Raw genomic sequence first — 15,544 nt, 5'->3', positions numbered from 1 at the left:
ACGCAGTGGTCGCTGTTATTTTTGCATTCTTAAATCACCCCGTATTTGCAAATTGCAAGGTTTGCTTCGCATAAGATGGCCACCGCACGAAACACCGAAATTTGATAGTGAAGACTTCTGCCATCGGACCCGATTGGTCCGTCCTTTTGCATTTAGCCTATCACAGGAGACCGAAAGGCGCAAGCCTGCCCCTGACGAAGGCTCGAATAAGGCTCCTGACTGAGCCTGACCGAGCGTGCCGAGCTAAGAGCATACCTCCCTCTTTCAGCTCTGCTCTACGTTTTTATTTACACCCTTTCATCTAGTGTCACCCCATCACCTGCACCTGCTGCACCAGCCGCGAGCTAGAGGATTCATAGCCCGTCCAGAGGAGCGCCTTCAGCTGATCGACCTACTGCACACCAAACTTCATAGCATTTGCACGGTGAGACTCCGATTCGATACTGCACTGCCCCATTGACTTGTATCCAGCGTGCACCTGTTCAGACCCTCGCACCTCCCAGTAGAATGCGCCTTATGCACATGCGCCTAACCGCTTAGCGCCATTCGCATACTAAGGGCCACACCTCCTGCTACAGACCCTTGCACCCCACTCCTCTGCTCGTCTTGGTCCCATTGTAGCCTCCGCCAATGCCTACCTGCTTAACAGGTTCCCCATAACGTGTTGCTCGCTTTGTTGCTGCCTTCCTTCTTATCTAATACCCCTATCTATTAAGCACTCTGCTGACGCGGTTAATCTATCTGAACTTGTCTGCGGCGACTCCTACCTCACCTTGCTGTATATTTGTGAAGTCGCGCTACAACCCACCAATCAATTGATCTACTGCCTACTTGTTTCACATGCGCTTTAGTGTGTACTATCTATGTTTGCACTAATTGTAATGCTACGAAGCTAAAGCCACTAGAAATGTTGCCTTGCCACACCCTCAATGTGGCCCTGCAAATCATCTCTACGCTGATCACCAGTATGTTGCATCCGGCAGCCCCGCTGACTAGCATCTGAAAATGGTTGCTTCACCAACTTTAGTCTCAATGTTTCCATGCTCAATGTTGCCATGCCGTCTTCAATTTGAGATGCAAAGTGCTTCCATGCCGTCTAGGACAGGTACCACAAATCAACCATATGCTGCTCACAGCCCACCCTGTAGTCCTACCTGGCCCGATACTGCCCACAGCCTTTTGTGTAAACGGACCGCGTGTCGCTCCTAGCCTTACCGGACAAACTAACCTGACTGCGTCTTTCCACTAGACTACCTGACAAGTTAATTTTTATGTCACATACTGCTGTGCTAAAAGGCGCTACGTTGGTCCGAGCCAGACTATAAAAAGGACCTCTGACCCCTATAGCCTACCAAAACAACAGACGGCCAGGCCCTCTGCTAACTCACCTACGAAAATACCTAATCTCTAGTCAAATGTTCATGGCGCCACATTTCTCAAGCCCAAAGCCTTACTCGCCTACTACTTACCAACATTAGTACCCAGTATAGTTGGGTGATGCCAAGCCGCAGTCTAAAACCAGTACCATCTGCACTCTTCAGCATATTTCTAGCCATGGCTTTAGCATTTTCCGCATCCAAGACCACCCACCTGCCTATACCCACCTGTCAAATACTGCATACGACGAGCTGTAAATCATTCCCACTGGATAACATAGCCACCTCTGTCCGCACCAGCGACCAGAGTAACAATAGACTTAGAGACAGGACAAAAAAGTACTTGCTACATCAAAATTATAAGCTAGCATCCCATCCAATGAACAACATAAACCTAACTAGAACCACTTCCACCAACCTAGCTAGCGAAATCATAATTACCTACGGGACCCAAATTAAAAGAAATAACTTGGTTAGACAAAGGCCCAAACGTGCTTCAAGTACAACTAAATCTAAACCGACTAATGACAAAGTTGGCAACCTCTCCACAAATATAAAGGTGCCTTAATTAACGCCAGATCTATCCCTGCACATGCATTAGACATATCTGATCTCATCACAACAAATTACCTTGACTCTATTGCTATAACAGAAACTTGGCCGCATCCTGCAGCAGGCCCAGCACCAGCCCTTGCCTTACCGGACGGCTATGCAATTATTAGAAAGGACAGAACTAACACAAAAAGGGAGCAAATTTAATCTCAACATCAGAGAAATTCCTAACATCGCTTTCTCATCGGGAGAACTCTTGTCCACTAAAATTACAATCACAATCTCTGCCACGTCCTCACTAAACATACACCTCATCTATAAGCCGCCAGGTCCCATCTCCACATTCGACGGGGACATCGCCACCCTGCTAACCACAGATATAAAACCCATCTCTAAAGTGATTGTCCTTGGAGACTTCAACCTAGGTCTTCACGACACTTCGGTTACTCAAGCATCCACACTAGCCAATACCATTGAAACACAAGGTTTCATTCACCTTACGATCCTCTGGCCCAACTCATGCCAAAGGTAGAACGATCAACTGGCTCGCTTACAATAACTGCACTACTCACATCTCCAACAATGATCCCTGCCCGTGGTCAGACCACAATGCTATCCTATTCCAAAACAGCACCAACAGATCCACCAACCGGCCAAAGTCAATGGCACCTGCCAATCCATCTCAAAACATGCGTAACATTACGCCAGAAAACATTCTCCGATGGATCGCTCGGCTCACTACACACGCTGTAGAGTCATCGCACCCTGCTTCCTTGGTTTCTATCTATAAACAAGTAATGGAAACAGCCTTAGATGCAGTGGCACCATTGGGTAATTGCAAAGCTAAACCTAAAGCTCACCTCAACCAGTGGTTCACCCCCGAACTTAAAGTCTTACGTAGGAAAAAAAGAAACGCAGAAAAAAACTGGAGGAAAAACCCATCAATCATTAAACAATTCACCTCCCTAGTTTCTGACTACAGAAAAGCCACTCATCAGGCCAAAAGCAATGTGTACAACCTGCGCATAGAAAATGCTAACTCTAGCTCTAAAGAGCACTTCTCAGTCCTAAGAGAATTAGAAGCCACTTCCCCAGACCCCTGACTTATGCATCAAAGACCAAGCCTAGTGTGAAGTATGGATAAAATCACGTCACTCCAGCTCCAAATAAACAACAAAAAGCTGAAACTCAACACATAGCAGCCCACCAACGAACCTACTCCACCCAAACCATTCCTTAAGTTCGAGTTTTCCATTATTACGAAAGAGGATACTACCAAAATAATAAAAGACCTCAAACCTCCACGATGCCAAGGCGACATATGTCCTGCGACCCTAATCAAAGATTGTGCCAACAACCTGGCACCTTTCATCACCTCACTTATAAACAATTCATTTGCCACCAACAAAGTACTGGATAACCTTAAGGAAGCTTGGATGATGTCTTTACTGAAAAGAACAACTCTAGACCCTAATGTACCCACAAATTACCAGCCCATCACGACGGTACCATTTTTGCAAAAAATTATGGACAGGATACCTTATGTACAGATTCAAAAATATTTAGAAACACACCATCTGCTGGGCCTCCGGCAATCAGGGCCGCCCGGGCCATGGCACGGAAATGGCCCTAGTAGACCTTACAGCACAAATGGACCAAATTAGGTACAGAGGTGACATAGCCATCCTTCTCCTGGGCCATCCTCCTGCTGGACCTTTCGGCGGCATTTGACCTTGTAAATCACAACATCCTATGCCGCCACCTAGCTAGCGATGCCCACTTCTCCAATAATGCTATAGCATGGATCAAATTATTTTTGTCAAACCGTACGATGAGAGTCTTCGCCGCTGCAGCAGCTAAACCCACCTCAGTCACCTGTGGAGTGGCAGAGGGTTCACGCGTTTCACTTACCATGCACAATGCATTTACCAAACCTCTCTTCGATAAACTGGACAATTTGGGTGTCACATACACAAACTATGCCGACGACACCCAAATACTAATTCCTAGAATGGGGGACTACATCACCAACACAAATGCCCTAAATGCCATCTATCTCACAATCCAAGCTTGGATGGCTCAGAATGAGTTATGTCTCAATGACGATAAGACCAAAATCCTTATCATGGGCAGCCAAACTAAACTCAAAAATGTGTCTCCACTGTACCAATCCTACAACACTGATGGAAACCTCATCACAACTGCCAAAGAGGTTAAGACCCTAGGAGTCTATCTCGATTCCTCACTCACCCCATCACAGCAAGTCAATGCCATCACCTCGGCATCCTCCTACACAGCTAAACTCATCACAGCCTGTAGACCATATCTCACAGAAGAGAACCGTATCACCCTGGCAAGAGCTCTAATCCTCTCCAGGATCCATTACTGCAATACCATCTTTGCAGGCTCATAAACTAAAAATATCATGAAACTCCAAATTGTGCAGAACAAAGCTACAAGAGCAGCACTAAATATCCCCAAATCAGACCATATCTCCACCTTCAGAAGAAATATTCACTGGTTACCAGTGTAGGACTGGATTAAATTCAAAGTACTAGAACTCTATCCAATACTGCCCCATGCTATCTCTCCTGTTTGATAACTAAAAACCAGACTGCCAGACCCACCCACGCTGCTTATCTTGGGCAATTAACCAAGCCTAGATACAAAAGACAAAAAGCAGGGGCTCAAGCGTCCCCGTCATGGCAGCTAACTACTGGAATGCCTTGCCGCTGGCTATAAGGTTGGATCCCGCCTTATTGTCATTCCGTAAAAAACTAAAAACATGTCTCTTCACACAGGACACCTAGTTACACTCTCCTCACCTGCAAGTACCTGGCAGGACCTGTATCCATCCATGTAAGTCACTACTAGCCTGGTGACCACACTCTTAAGTTGGCATAACGTGCAACAAAAGCTTTCAGCTTGCATCACCGCTGCCTTTCATCTACTGTAACCAAATTCTTAAGTATGCATTATCTGTCATCTGCATAACCTGTAACTAAATTGTTAAAGGATAGTTCCGGGACTTTTTTTTTATTGTCCCTACGGGTCGGCCATGTGTTTGTAAGCATAAATCGGTAGATCGTAGGAAACTTTCCTATGGACCTTACCCGACTTTTCGCCCATTATCGCACTCGAAATCAGCCTCCATTTTGTGATAATCCTATCATTTCGCCCCATCGACCTGGCTCACCTGCCTTTGCGGCACTAAATCAAATCCCCCGCCCCTGAGCCTGACATCAGCAGACGCGTACTGCCCATTTCAAGCACGTCTCGTGTCAACAATCGCTGCGCCTCAGCTATTGACGTGTTGCCATGGAAATGGCAGGAAGCCTCTTTCCCCAATAAGTATAAACAGACCGTTTCACAACACACAGCAGCAGATTTTCGATTCCATTCCTCTCTCTGTGTTACTTTGAGTATTCTGTGACTCGTTTCAGTGCTCTGGTCAGCTACCTTCGCCGCTTGTAGCCCGTGTGAACACCTGTACCATCTCTGTAAATTATTTTACTATCTTTACCGCACAATGGCCACAATAATGCCGTATATGTACGAGCCCGAGTACACCGAGGAGGAACTACTGGAAAGGCAAGCACGCGAAAACGATGGGGATTCGGACGGCAGTTGGGAGGACCAGTCAACGGATGAAGAGCCTGGACCATGTCGCATGGACGGCGTCTCCACCTGGTGCACGTGCAATCGGTGCGAGCTAATGCCAACTGAGGAGGAGAACTGCTGCTGCCGTGAAAATTCCGGGTGCTTGGCCTACATTTCGGAAAGCGAGCAAAGTCTGCAGGAAGGCGAGCAAAGTCCGCAATGCATCACCGAGCTGCCAGAGTTCAGGGAAGCCTGCCTCTCACGGACCGTGTTGAGGATGATGATGGTGCTTATGCACGAACTTCGTGGCACTGTTCGTCCGCGTAATCCGAGTAACGAGTAAGTATACTCTGTTTGTGATGTCAGTGATGCCACTACTATTTCATGGTCGTCTCCCACATATAAAATTACATTTACATATCATTCGAACGCATGTAAATTGGTTCCATATAGTGCATTTTCTAGATATAATTTTTTTCTAAGAAAAATGACATGTGTTACCTGAATCGACATTGATAAGAAAGTTTTGTCAGTTTAATACAGTTTGCATCTTTTTTTTTCACAGGTGGTACAGGCTGGTGGCCTATCGTTGCTTCACTTGGTGGCTTCACGGGAGGCTCGGACACCGCGTTCGGAGAGTAATACCTGCCTGTGCGGTACTTGCCATTAGACAACATTTCCCCAGTGACAGTGGACAATACCGCGGATTTTCCCTCGATGTGTTGCAACCTCAACTTTACAATGTGTAATGTTTATTATTTATGTTTAATTAAAATCTAAAATAAAGCCCAACATATATTTTAACAATGGTTGTTTTGATTTTTTAAATGAATCTAGTGTGTCTCCGTTGAATAGCCTTCCAGTGCCTTGTCTTGTCACACCACATGTCTCCGGCCAGCATCCTCCCTCACGCTGGCCGCACACCTTCAATCCACATAACCGTTGAACCCATATATGCAGCAGTCATACATATATTATTTTGTGGGTTGGCATCAAGCGTTGGCAATAAAAAGCCGTTGGATTTTATTGATACAAAACATGGTTATAGGTAAATAATAAATATGGTTGATCATAATAAATCCTCTTTTTGGGCACCGGGTACAGAGATGACCCCCATATATTCTCCTGGGAGGGTGAGGTATTTATAAACTCACCCCCCTGCCTTCCATGTAGTAGATCCTGCAGCCATCCTCTTACATTCAGTTAGATGGCCTCTCCTTGGTGAGGCCCTGCGGCAAACAGGTCTTGTCTGCACGACCACCGCCCCAATCCACCCCCCAGCCCTATCAAAGGCAGTTCGCACCAGGGTACTTGTGCTGGCAAGTGGAGCTGTCAGGGAGCGATAAAGGCCAAGAGGTGCCAAAGACCATGTACACTTCAAAGTGGTCTATAGAGCATGGGTTGTTGTTCCCATGTCTACCTCCAGACCCCGTGTCTCCTGCCAAGCATCCCCCCTCACGCTGGACGCCCCCCTGCAATCCACATGAGTGTGTCTCCATTCACGAGTCTTCCTGTGTCTTGTCTGCACGACCACCGCCCCGATCCACCCCCCCGCCCTATCAAAGGCAGTTCGCACCAGGGTACTTGTGCTGCTGGCAAGTGGAGCTGTCAGGGAGCGATAAAGGCCAAGAGGTGCCAAAGACCATGTACACTTCAAAGTGGTCTATAGAGCATGGGTTGTTGTTCCCATGTCTACCTCCAGACCCCGTGTCTCCTGCCAAGCATCCCCCCTCACGCTGGACGCCCCCCTGCAATCCACATAAGTGTGTCTCCATTCACGAGTCTTCCTGTGTCTTGTCTGCACGACCACCGCCCCGATCCACCCCCCCGCCCTATCAAAGGCAGTTCGCACCAGGGTACTTGTGCTGCTGGCAAGTGGAGCTGTCAGGGAGCGATAAAGGCCAAGAGGTGCCAAAGACCACGTACACTTCAAAGTGGTCTATAGAGCATGGGTTGTTGTTCCCATGTCTACCTCCAGACCCCGTGTCTCCTGCCAAGCATCCCCCCTCACGCTGGACGCCCCCCTGCAATCCGCATAATGCCACGACATATACACGTCATTCATTCACAAACACACCCCTGTTTCGAATTCTTTATAACCCACTTCATATTTCTAATGAGAACTTCTTTGCGCTTTGCTAGTCAACCCGTGAAGGTGCTGGTTATCTGCTCTTCGTCTCTGTGAACTTCCGTGACCACTTTGAGCAAACTCGTCAGTTTGCAACCTGTGAACTGCTCCCTGTTCTATGACAAGAAACTACTCTGATCCCTGCATCTAACTGTTTGTTCGTCAAGGTAAGTCCATGTACCATAATCATTTTGCGTCCAATTTTTTAATTTATATCTATTTGCTAGTAGTCATCAAATTGCATCCATGTTTTCTTTTCGTTCACGACAGTACATGCAAGGAACTAGTCACATGTTCTGAGTTTAGTCAAATTACTTTTTCTATTTTTTGAAAGTTATTGAAATACTTATCCGCATGTGAATAACGTGTATAGTTCCAAGAACCAAAACGGACCTTGCATTGAACCTTTTATGTGTCATTTAATGTTTTAACACATTGGTATTCATAGAGAATTGTTGATCTTTACTTTTCAGAACTTTCCACAATGCCTGCCTGTTCCATTGGCGGTTGCCCTTCGAAGACCCATAACAAATCTGAAGGTACTATAATGCGTGTTTTCCCTAAGACAATAGACCAGATAAGAGAATGGGTCTGATATTGCGGATATCCAGCCTCTGAGCTAGAAAGTAGAGTCCTAGAAGTCTTTGCGGACAAGAGGGGTGATCGATACCGCATCTGCAGCAGGCACTTTAGCCCAGACATGTACTCCACATCATTGCTAATAAAGAAGAAAGCACCGCGAGCGAGGCGAAAATTGCTCTCAACCGCTATTCCCACTCTATTCGTCCACATCCCTCCACTGGTGAGTCAAGTTTACGTATTTATCTCTCGGCCTTGCGGTAGTGTGTAGCATTAGCTAACAATAATTTCCCCATTTATGTATCCACTCAATATGAAGGCGGAAGATTCTCCATCCGTGTCGTTATTGCAGTAATCAGCCACTTCAAGCGCCTATCGGGTAATCTTACTTAGCTATTCTGACACTGACTTGTTTTAGGCATGTAAATCAATAGTTTTAATTGATCGTGTAATTATTTTACCTAATGGTACACCACAGTACTCGTCCTCTAGTCTTTGTTTTCAGTTATAATTATTGTTATCCAAAATAATGCAAGTACTGTCTTTCAGGGAGATGCTGAGGAGTCCAACGCATTGACGACAACCGTAGATGTCACTCAGATGCTCGAGGTACGTTTCCGGACAGTTCCATCGATGGAGATCAACAGATGTTGCATTCTTGTAGCGTGATTGTTACACACAATGTTTCTTTCGTTTTTAGCCATTGGTATGTCCTTCTGTCGTCGCCCTCCTATGTGTCTTCTTTTTTCAATATTGTGTTCATTACTAATGAAAGTCCTATGTTTCAGGGAGTCGATGGAGCATTAGTCCAAGAAGAAGGGGGAGCATGCAGTTACGGGTCGGCGCAACAGCTTGCAGAAGTGTGCACCGCAGTTACAGCGTCCCTTGATGTTCTTATGCATTTCGAGGTATGGATACTGACAGATCAATCATGCGAGATCAAATGACGTGATTACATCCGCTATACTTCCTTCTTTATTAACGCAAGTACTATGTTTCAGGGAGCTGACGGAGCTTCTTCAACAAGAACATCACCCCTAGTAGTTGATGCAGATCTCTGGGTGGTGACACTTCCAACGATGGAGCAAATCGAATCATATTTAGATATCCATTATTTATTTTAGACAACTGATCATTTGTGCAGGTCTATTTAGATGAGCCGTTGACGCCTGCAGAAAGTTTATGTTCTTTTAAACAAAATAGAAAACCATACTAATGCAATTACTGTGTTTCAGGGAGTTGCTGAAGCGTCATCTTCAATAATATCATCAATGGAAGTCTATGCGGAGCCCGAGGTATGGATCTTGACAGTTCAATCTAACTAGATCAACAATGCGTGAACCATTGTCGTTTGAATGTTCTACACAATGCGTTCATTCGTGTTTTGCTATTGAGATGTACGTATGGGTATTGGTCCCCAAGTACATTTTGTGTTTTCAATATTATTATACATACTAATGAAAGTTCTATGTTTCAGGGAGTCGATGGAGCCTCAGTGAGTGATGGATGTGCTTATCATGAAAATATAGTCGTTGCAGCGCGAGAGGAAGTGGAGACATGCACACACGAGTCGGAGCAACAGCGTCCAGATGTTGAAGTTCGAGGCAAGAAAGTTTCAAAGAAAAGAAAGCAAAAGAAGGTTAGTGTCCTGTTCACTATATTATGTTGTCTTTCACTGTCAATAGTTCAATACTGTAAGTTGTGTTTAAACTGAACATCCCTTTTCTAATCTGTCCTCTAGTTGCGAGTGGGTGTAAGAACTAGATCTACACAGACAGTGAAGCGAACGAGAGATGTTGCTTGTCAAACCTTTTGGCAGGGACTTGAGACTGGAGATGCATCGTGCCAATGGGAAGAATATGAAGTGATTGACAACGGAGCTATACCACCACCAGCCATTGATAGTGAATGTCCTCCTGGTAGTTTGGATGCAGTCGGAGATCAATTCACAGAATCCACACCCGCAAAAAATAAGAGCGCGCGAAAGTTGAAGACATTGTTTTTTTCTCCCATCTCCGGACAAGGAACAGTGGTTGCAGTGGAAGAGAATGACATGGACGACAATGAAACACCATCAATATCACTCAGCATAGCGGAAGACGATATCAGAGATTGTACCTTTCATGCGAGTGACATGTCCTCAACGTTACAGGCCGAACCAGCTGGGATGCAGAGTGACAGTATAAGGAAAGAGGCCAAATTCATTGTATTCGATAGCTGTTTGATGGATATTATTATGATGATGAAATGTGGGCATTGGGTTGGTGGGGAAGTATGTGGGGAGCCATTGATTAATGTGACTCGTGCAATTCGAGGCACTAACCTTAAAATACATGCCACCTGTACACAATATCATCCGTTCGCATGGTCTGCACAACCCATGCTGGGGCAACTGCCAGCAGGCAATCTACTTTGTGCAGCGGCCGCACTTTTTAGTGGTTCAAGTTTTAAAAAGTTACAGTATTTCTTTCAGTTTGTGGGAATCCATTTCATTGCGAAAACTCAGTTCTACAAATACCAAACCGATTATCTATTTCCAGCCATCAGCGAAGCTTGGAGAATGGAAAAAATGTCAATGGAAAGTACATTCGCGGGCAAACGCTTCAGGCTAGCCGGTGATGGACAGTGCGACAGCCCAGGATTTTCAGCCAAGTACTGCACCTACCACTTTCAGGACATGGAAAGTAAGAAAATTGTGAGTTCGGTGGTCGTGCAGGTGTCACAAAGTACATCCTCAGTGGCCATGGAGAAAGTTGGCTTTGTAGCATCATTGCAAGAACTACAATCGCGGGGAATGGTGATCGACCTGATAGCCACGGACAGACACGTTTCAATTGCCAAGACAATGAGAGAAGAGTACAAAAATATAAATCACCAATTTGACGTATGGCATCTTGCAAAAACAATCAATAAAAAATTGTCGGCTGCAGGAAAAAAAAAAGATATGCAAGGTATTTCACAGTGGTCCAAGTCAATCAGCAACCATCTTTGGTGGAGCTCAAAAACATGTGAAGGGTCGTTGGAAATTCTACTGGAAAAATGGCGGTCAGTAATGTTGCACTGTAGCAACGTACATCGATGGTCGACAAATGAACATTTCCACAAATGTGAACATGGCCATTTGTCCACAGAGGAGGCACGGAAGAAGAAGTGGTTGATTCCTTCATCACCCACTCACAAGGCCATTGAAAAGATTGTATTTGATAAAACTATAACAAGAGATTTGAGGGGACTCACGGAATTCTGCCACACAGGAGATTTGGAGGTGTTCCACAATATGTGCCTAAAGTACAGGCCCAAAAGATTGCATTTTGGCATGGAAGGCATGATAAATCGGACTCTGCTAGCGGTCTTGGCACATAACCATAATGTTGGCCGTCAACAAAGTAGGACGACCGGAACTTTAGGGACGCGTCGCTACAATAAGGCCTTCACTAAAAGAAGTAAACAATGGGTGATCAAACCAGTGTTTGAGGATATGCAATATGAGTTTGAGAGACTTATCGTAGATGTCCTCGATAGGCACATACATGGAGTGGTGAACGAACCTATGCAGGGGACAACTGCATTGCCACCCAACATTGCCTCTGTTCCATGTCCACCTAAAGCAGAGCTCATTGAGAAATACACATCACGGTTTAAATGATTGTAATTTGATTGTCTGTTCTCTCGAGTCTCCTCATGTTGCAGGCCCATTGCATATGTGTAGCTATGTATTGTGTAAATAAAAGTGATTGCTCAGTGTAAATGCAATGTGTCTCTCGAACCTTGTTCATTTGCGCATTAAATTAAACCAAACAGTAATATAAATCATTTTTACAAAAATTATAGAATGTTTCCGTATTACAAACACATGGCCGACCCATAGGGACAATAAAAAAAAAGGCACGCAGACAAGATGCCCTTACACTAACTGCAGCTAACTAGAAATGTGTGCTCGCTCAAAGTGAAGGTCAGCTGCTTTGATGTTTTGCTCGGGTGGCGGAACGGCCCACGACCCAGTATAAGGTTCTATTGTGATTTGACCTTGACAGGCCGGGACCATCCCGAAAGACTAAGAAAAGATAATGAATAAAATTTCAGAAACGAAACGATGAGCCACGTTCATTAGAAGAAGTAACGTCGGCAAAGAAGGAGTGGTGTTTCGGGTCTGCCCTACACAGAGACACAATGGAAAATGCAAATATAATGTAAGTAACTTTTGATGAGTTTATACCGCAATTTCATTACTATACAGTGGCTTTAAAGACGGGTTCAGTTGTACTTGTTCGTTCTATGTGGCATATTGTTTTCTACCGCGCACTATCTTGAGGAGAAACATCTGCTTTTACTGAAGCACCTCAAAACCTTCCTCTTTGCTTCTGCTTTCTCTCTCCCTCTCCCCTGCTACAACTGGTCCACTGTCTGCGACCTCGGTCCTGGGCCCTTCCACTCTCCACCTGCACTGCCTCCCTGTCAACCCCTGCACTGGGGGACTGTCTCAGTATCCTACAGCCCCCCCTTCCCAGCACTTGTTCTGCACTTACCTTGCACTTGCCACCAGCTGGCCCTATTTATTTATTATTTTATGCTACTTACCTTGTACTCCACTCCCCCCCCCCCTGCCTCGCCACGCCTTTAAACACTTGTGTACACCCAGTAGCGCTGTCCTCGCTATGATTTTAATAAGGATCTGATGGTGAGACTAATTTCATTTTTTATGTTTTTAGGTACATCATTCACTACTGTCTGTGTCACGAGTACCAGACATCGGCGGACGGCTTCTACAGCCGCCAGTTGCTTCTCCGCGTGAACAACGTTACCACCCTGACCATTTTATGGGACGATCGCCAAGTACAAGTATGCCCTTACGCGGTACTAACGGTTAGATGCAACATACCTACCGTTGTGGTGGCCTAGTGCCTCGTTGTTGGAACAGCCATGCGATTATCAGTGCGACCGAAGAGCTTATTTTTATCGTAAACCAACACCCTGTGTACTGCACACGAACATCGCTTCCCTCAAGACGAACTAATTTGGATCGAGAGCAAAGAAAAATGCATCGAGAGCAAAGAAAAATGCAAATCGCTGAATATTCTCTAAACATTTGATGTCCAATAAATGTACTTTGCCAAATGTACAATCTTGCCGTTTGCTTTTAAACCACGGTTTCACATTCCGAATTGTGGCGCTGTATTGTGAGATGCTCTAAGACCCTGTGTACAGCAAAGGACCATCGCGTTCCTCAATACGAACTTTTTGGAACATGAGCAAATAAAAATGCAAATCGCTGAATATTCTCTAAACATTTGATGTCAAATAAATGTACTTTACCACATTTACAATCTTGCGGTTTGATTTCAAAGTACAGTTTCATATTCCGAATTGTGGTGCGCTGTATTGTGAGCTGATCTATGTTGATTTCCGGGGTCTGTGTGGAGTCGCGTAGAAGACGCCTGGGCGCGTTTGCCTACGCAGCACAGTCACGTCACGGATAGAGGCGGGGAATATGAATGTTTTGATAAAGTCTGTTTCAGGGGCGGGGGATTTGATTTAGTGCCGCAAAGGCAGGTGAGCCAGGTCGATGGGGCGAAATGATAGGATTATCACAAAATGGAGGCTGATTTCGAGTGCGATAATGGGCGAAAAGTCGGGTAAGGTCCATAGGAAAGTTTCCTACGATCTACCGATTTATGCTTACAAACACATGGCCGACCCGTAGGGACAATAAAAAAAAAGTTCCGGAACTATCCTTTAAGCTCGCTGCACATGTAACCAAAATATTAAGACTGCAAAATATGTAACTATTTTCTTGAGCCTGCAATCCGTAACCATATTCTTGAGCATGCATTATTTGCGATCTGTTTAACTTGTAATCAAATTCTTACGCTTGTTGGACACGTAACCAAAATCGTGTATCACGTAACCATTCTGCTTAAGCATGCATTACCTGTAACCATATTCGTAAGCTTATTCGCCCAGATGCCCGAGGGTTAGGTGCGCAATACAAATGTAATAATAAATAAAAATTAGCTCCAGAGCAGGTATTGTGTCTGCACTCATTCGCTCCAGGCAGAGGATGTGATGGACCATTAGCACTAGAGAAGGTAGCGTCTGCCGATAATCACCAGGGTGTTGTTTCTGTGTATGCAGCGATTAGACCAGGAACAGAACTGTGCCTGCAGTTATTATCCACAGAGGGGTCATAAGACTCGGAGAAAGCACCGAATCTGTAGCCATTATCCCTGGAGACTCATTACTTTCAGAGTAGGTACTGGAACTGCAGACAGCAGCACGTATGCAAGCATTAGCTGCCGCAGGTATTATTTTATATATAAAACATAGGTATATATGTGTCGTCACTTACATCAGACCACGGTCTGTGTAGTAGCAGCACAGCAGTTCCTGCTTCTGCGTGTATTTGTACCGTAAACAAGCTTCGGAGCAGCTACAGTGTCTACAATTCCAACAACAGGCTGTCCTGTGTAATTTCAAAACCAGAGGTTTAGAAAGTCACGTACTTACAATTTTTTATTACAACATGTGAGGAGTACAATACAACGAATTACAGCTTGAGCTGCAGCCTCTTACTTCGACGTGCATTTCCAGCCGTTGCAAAAGAGCAACTCTTACCAACATAACAAAGGGGTGAGAATGAACTGAGTTAACGGACACTAAAAGAAAATGCATATAAAATTCAATACAAGAGCTAGATCGCACGCACTTACCTGATGCTGCCTGGAAATTGAAAAGGAGCTTTTGGTAAAGGGAGGCCTTACGTTGCTTTCATTATCAATTGAAACACACATTTAAAGCCCCCATGATTCCCCATAGCATTGTGTGTTTGTTTAAAAGTTTGCCGACTTTTCCTGAAATGCCTTTAAGGTTTCATGACGTAGAGACGTTTTCAATGTAGAACGTTTACGTGCTCAGGAAGAGAATCATGGAGGCACACGTGATTGAGCACTGGCCGGTGCAACCATTCGTTCGGCCGAGCGTGGTTAGGTTGCAGCTGGGTTAGCGCTTTTGATTGGGTACCGACGTAACTGGCGTCTGAGGATCAGAGCGATCGCCAGTCGCTGGAGATCGGTCTCCGAGGGAAGTCTGATAGCGGGACATGCACTTTTTTAGCAACCATCATCAGTGATATGAGAACGGGAACCGGATTGGATCATTGGGATGGGAATTCGACAGTAGGCGATTCTGCGGTAGAGGTTGTGGTTTGTAGGTGATGGCTGTGTGCGAGTGTGGACTAAGGGGTGCTGTTTGGGATGGGGAAGGGGAGGTGTGAACAGACGTGGGTAGTTTGTTAGGGGCCGTTGGCTGGCGG

The 15,544-nt window shown here is 45.3% G+C and overlaps 1 protein-coding gene across 2 annotated transcripts in view; it reads right to left on the bottom strand.

Annotated features, from left to right (window-relative positions):
• Positions 1-15,076, bottom strand: part of CD2BP2 (CD2 cytoplasmic tail binding protein 2) — a 224,263-nt gene extending 209,187 nt beyond the window's left edge. Inside the window, exon 1 of one of the 2 annotated variants that reach the window (XM_069651655.1) lies at positions 14,943-15,076. In XM_069651655.1, the coding sequence (XP_069507756.1) occupies positions 14,943-15,023 (81 nt within the window). In that variant the 5' untranslated portion in view covers positions 15,024-15,076. Of the gene's footprint in view, positions 1-14,581; positions 14,699-14,942 lie in introns of those variants that run through there. The other variant, XM_069651656.1, reaches the window with a different exon arrangement.
• Positions 15,077-15,544: the final 468 nt, after the last annotated feature.

Source organism: Ambystoma mexicanum, chromosome 3p (assembly GCF_040938575.1).
Source record: "Ambystoma mexicanum isolate Mex_15411 chromosome 3p, UKY_AmexF1_1, whole genome shotgun sequence".
NCBI classification, from domain to species: Eukaryota; Metazoa; Chordata; class Amphibia; order Caudata; family Ambystomatidae; genus Ambystoma; species Ambystoma mexicanum.
This window is presented reverse-complemented; position numbering and strand designations above follow the sequence as displayed.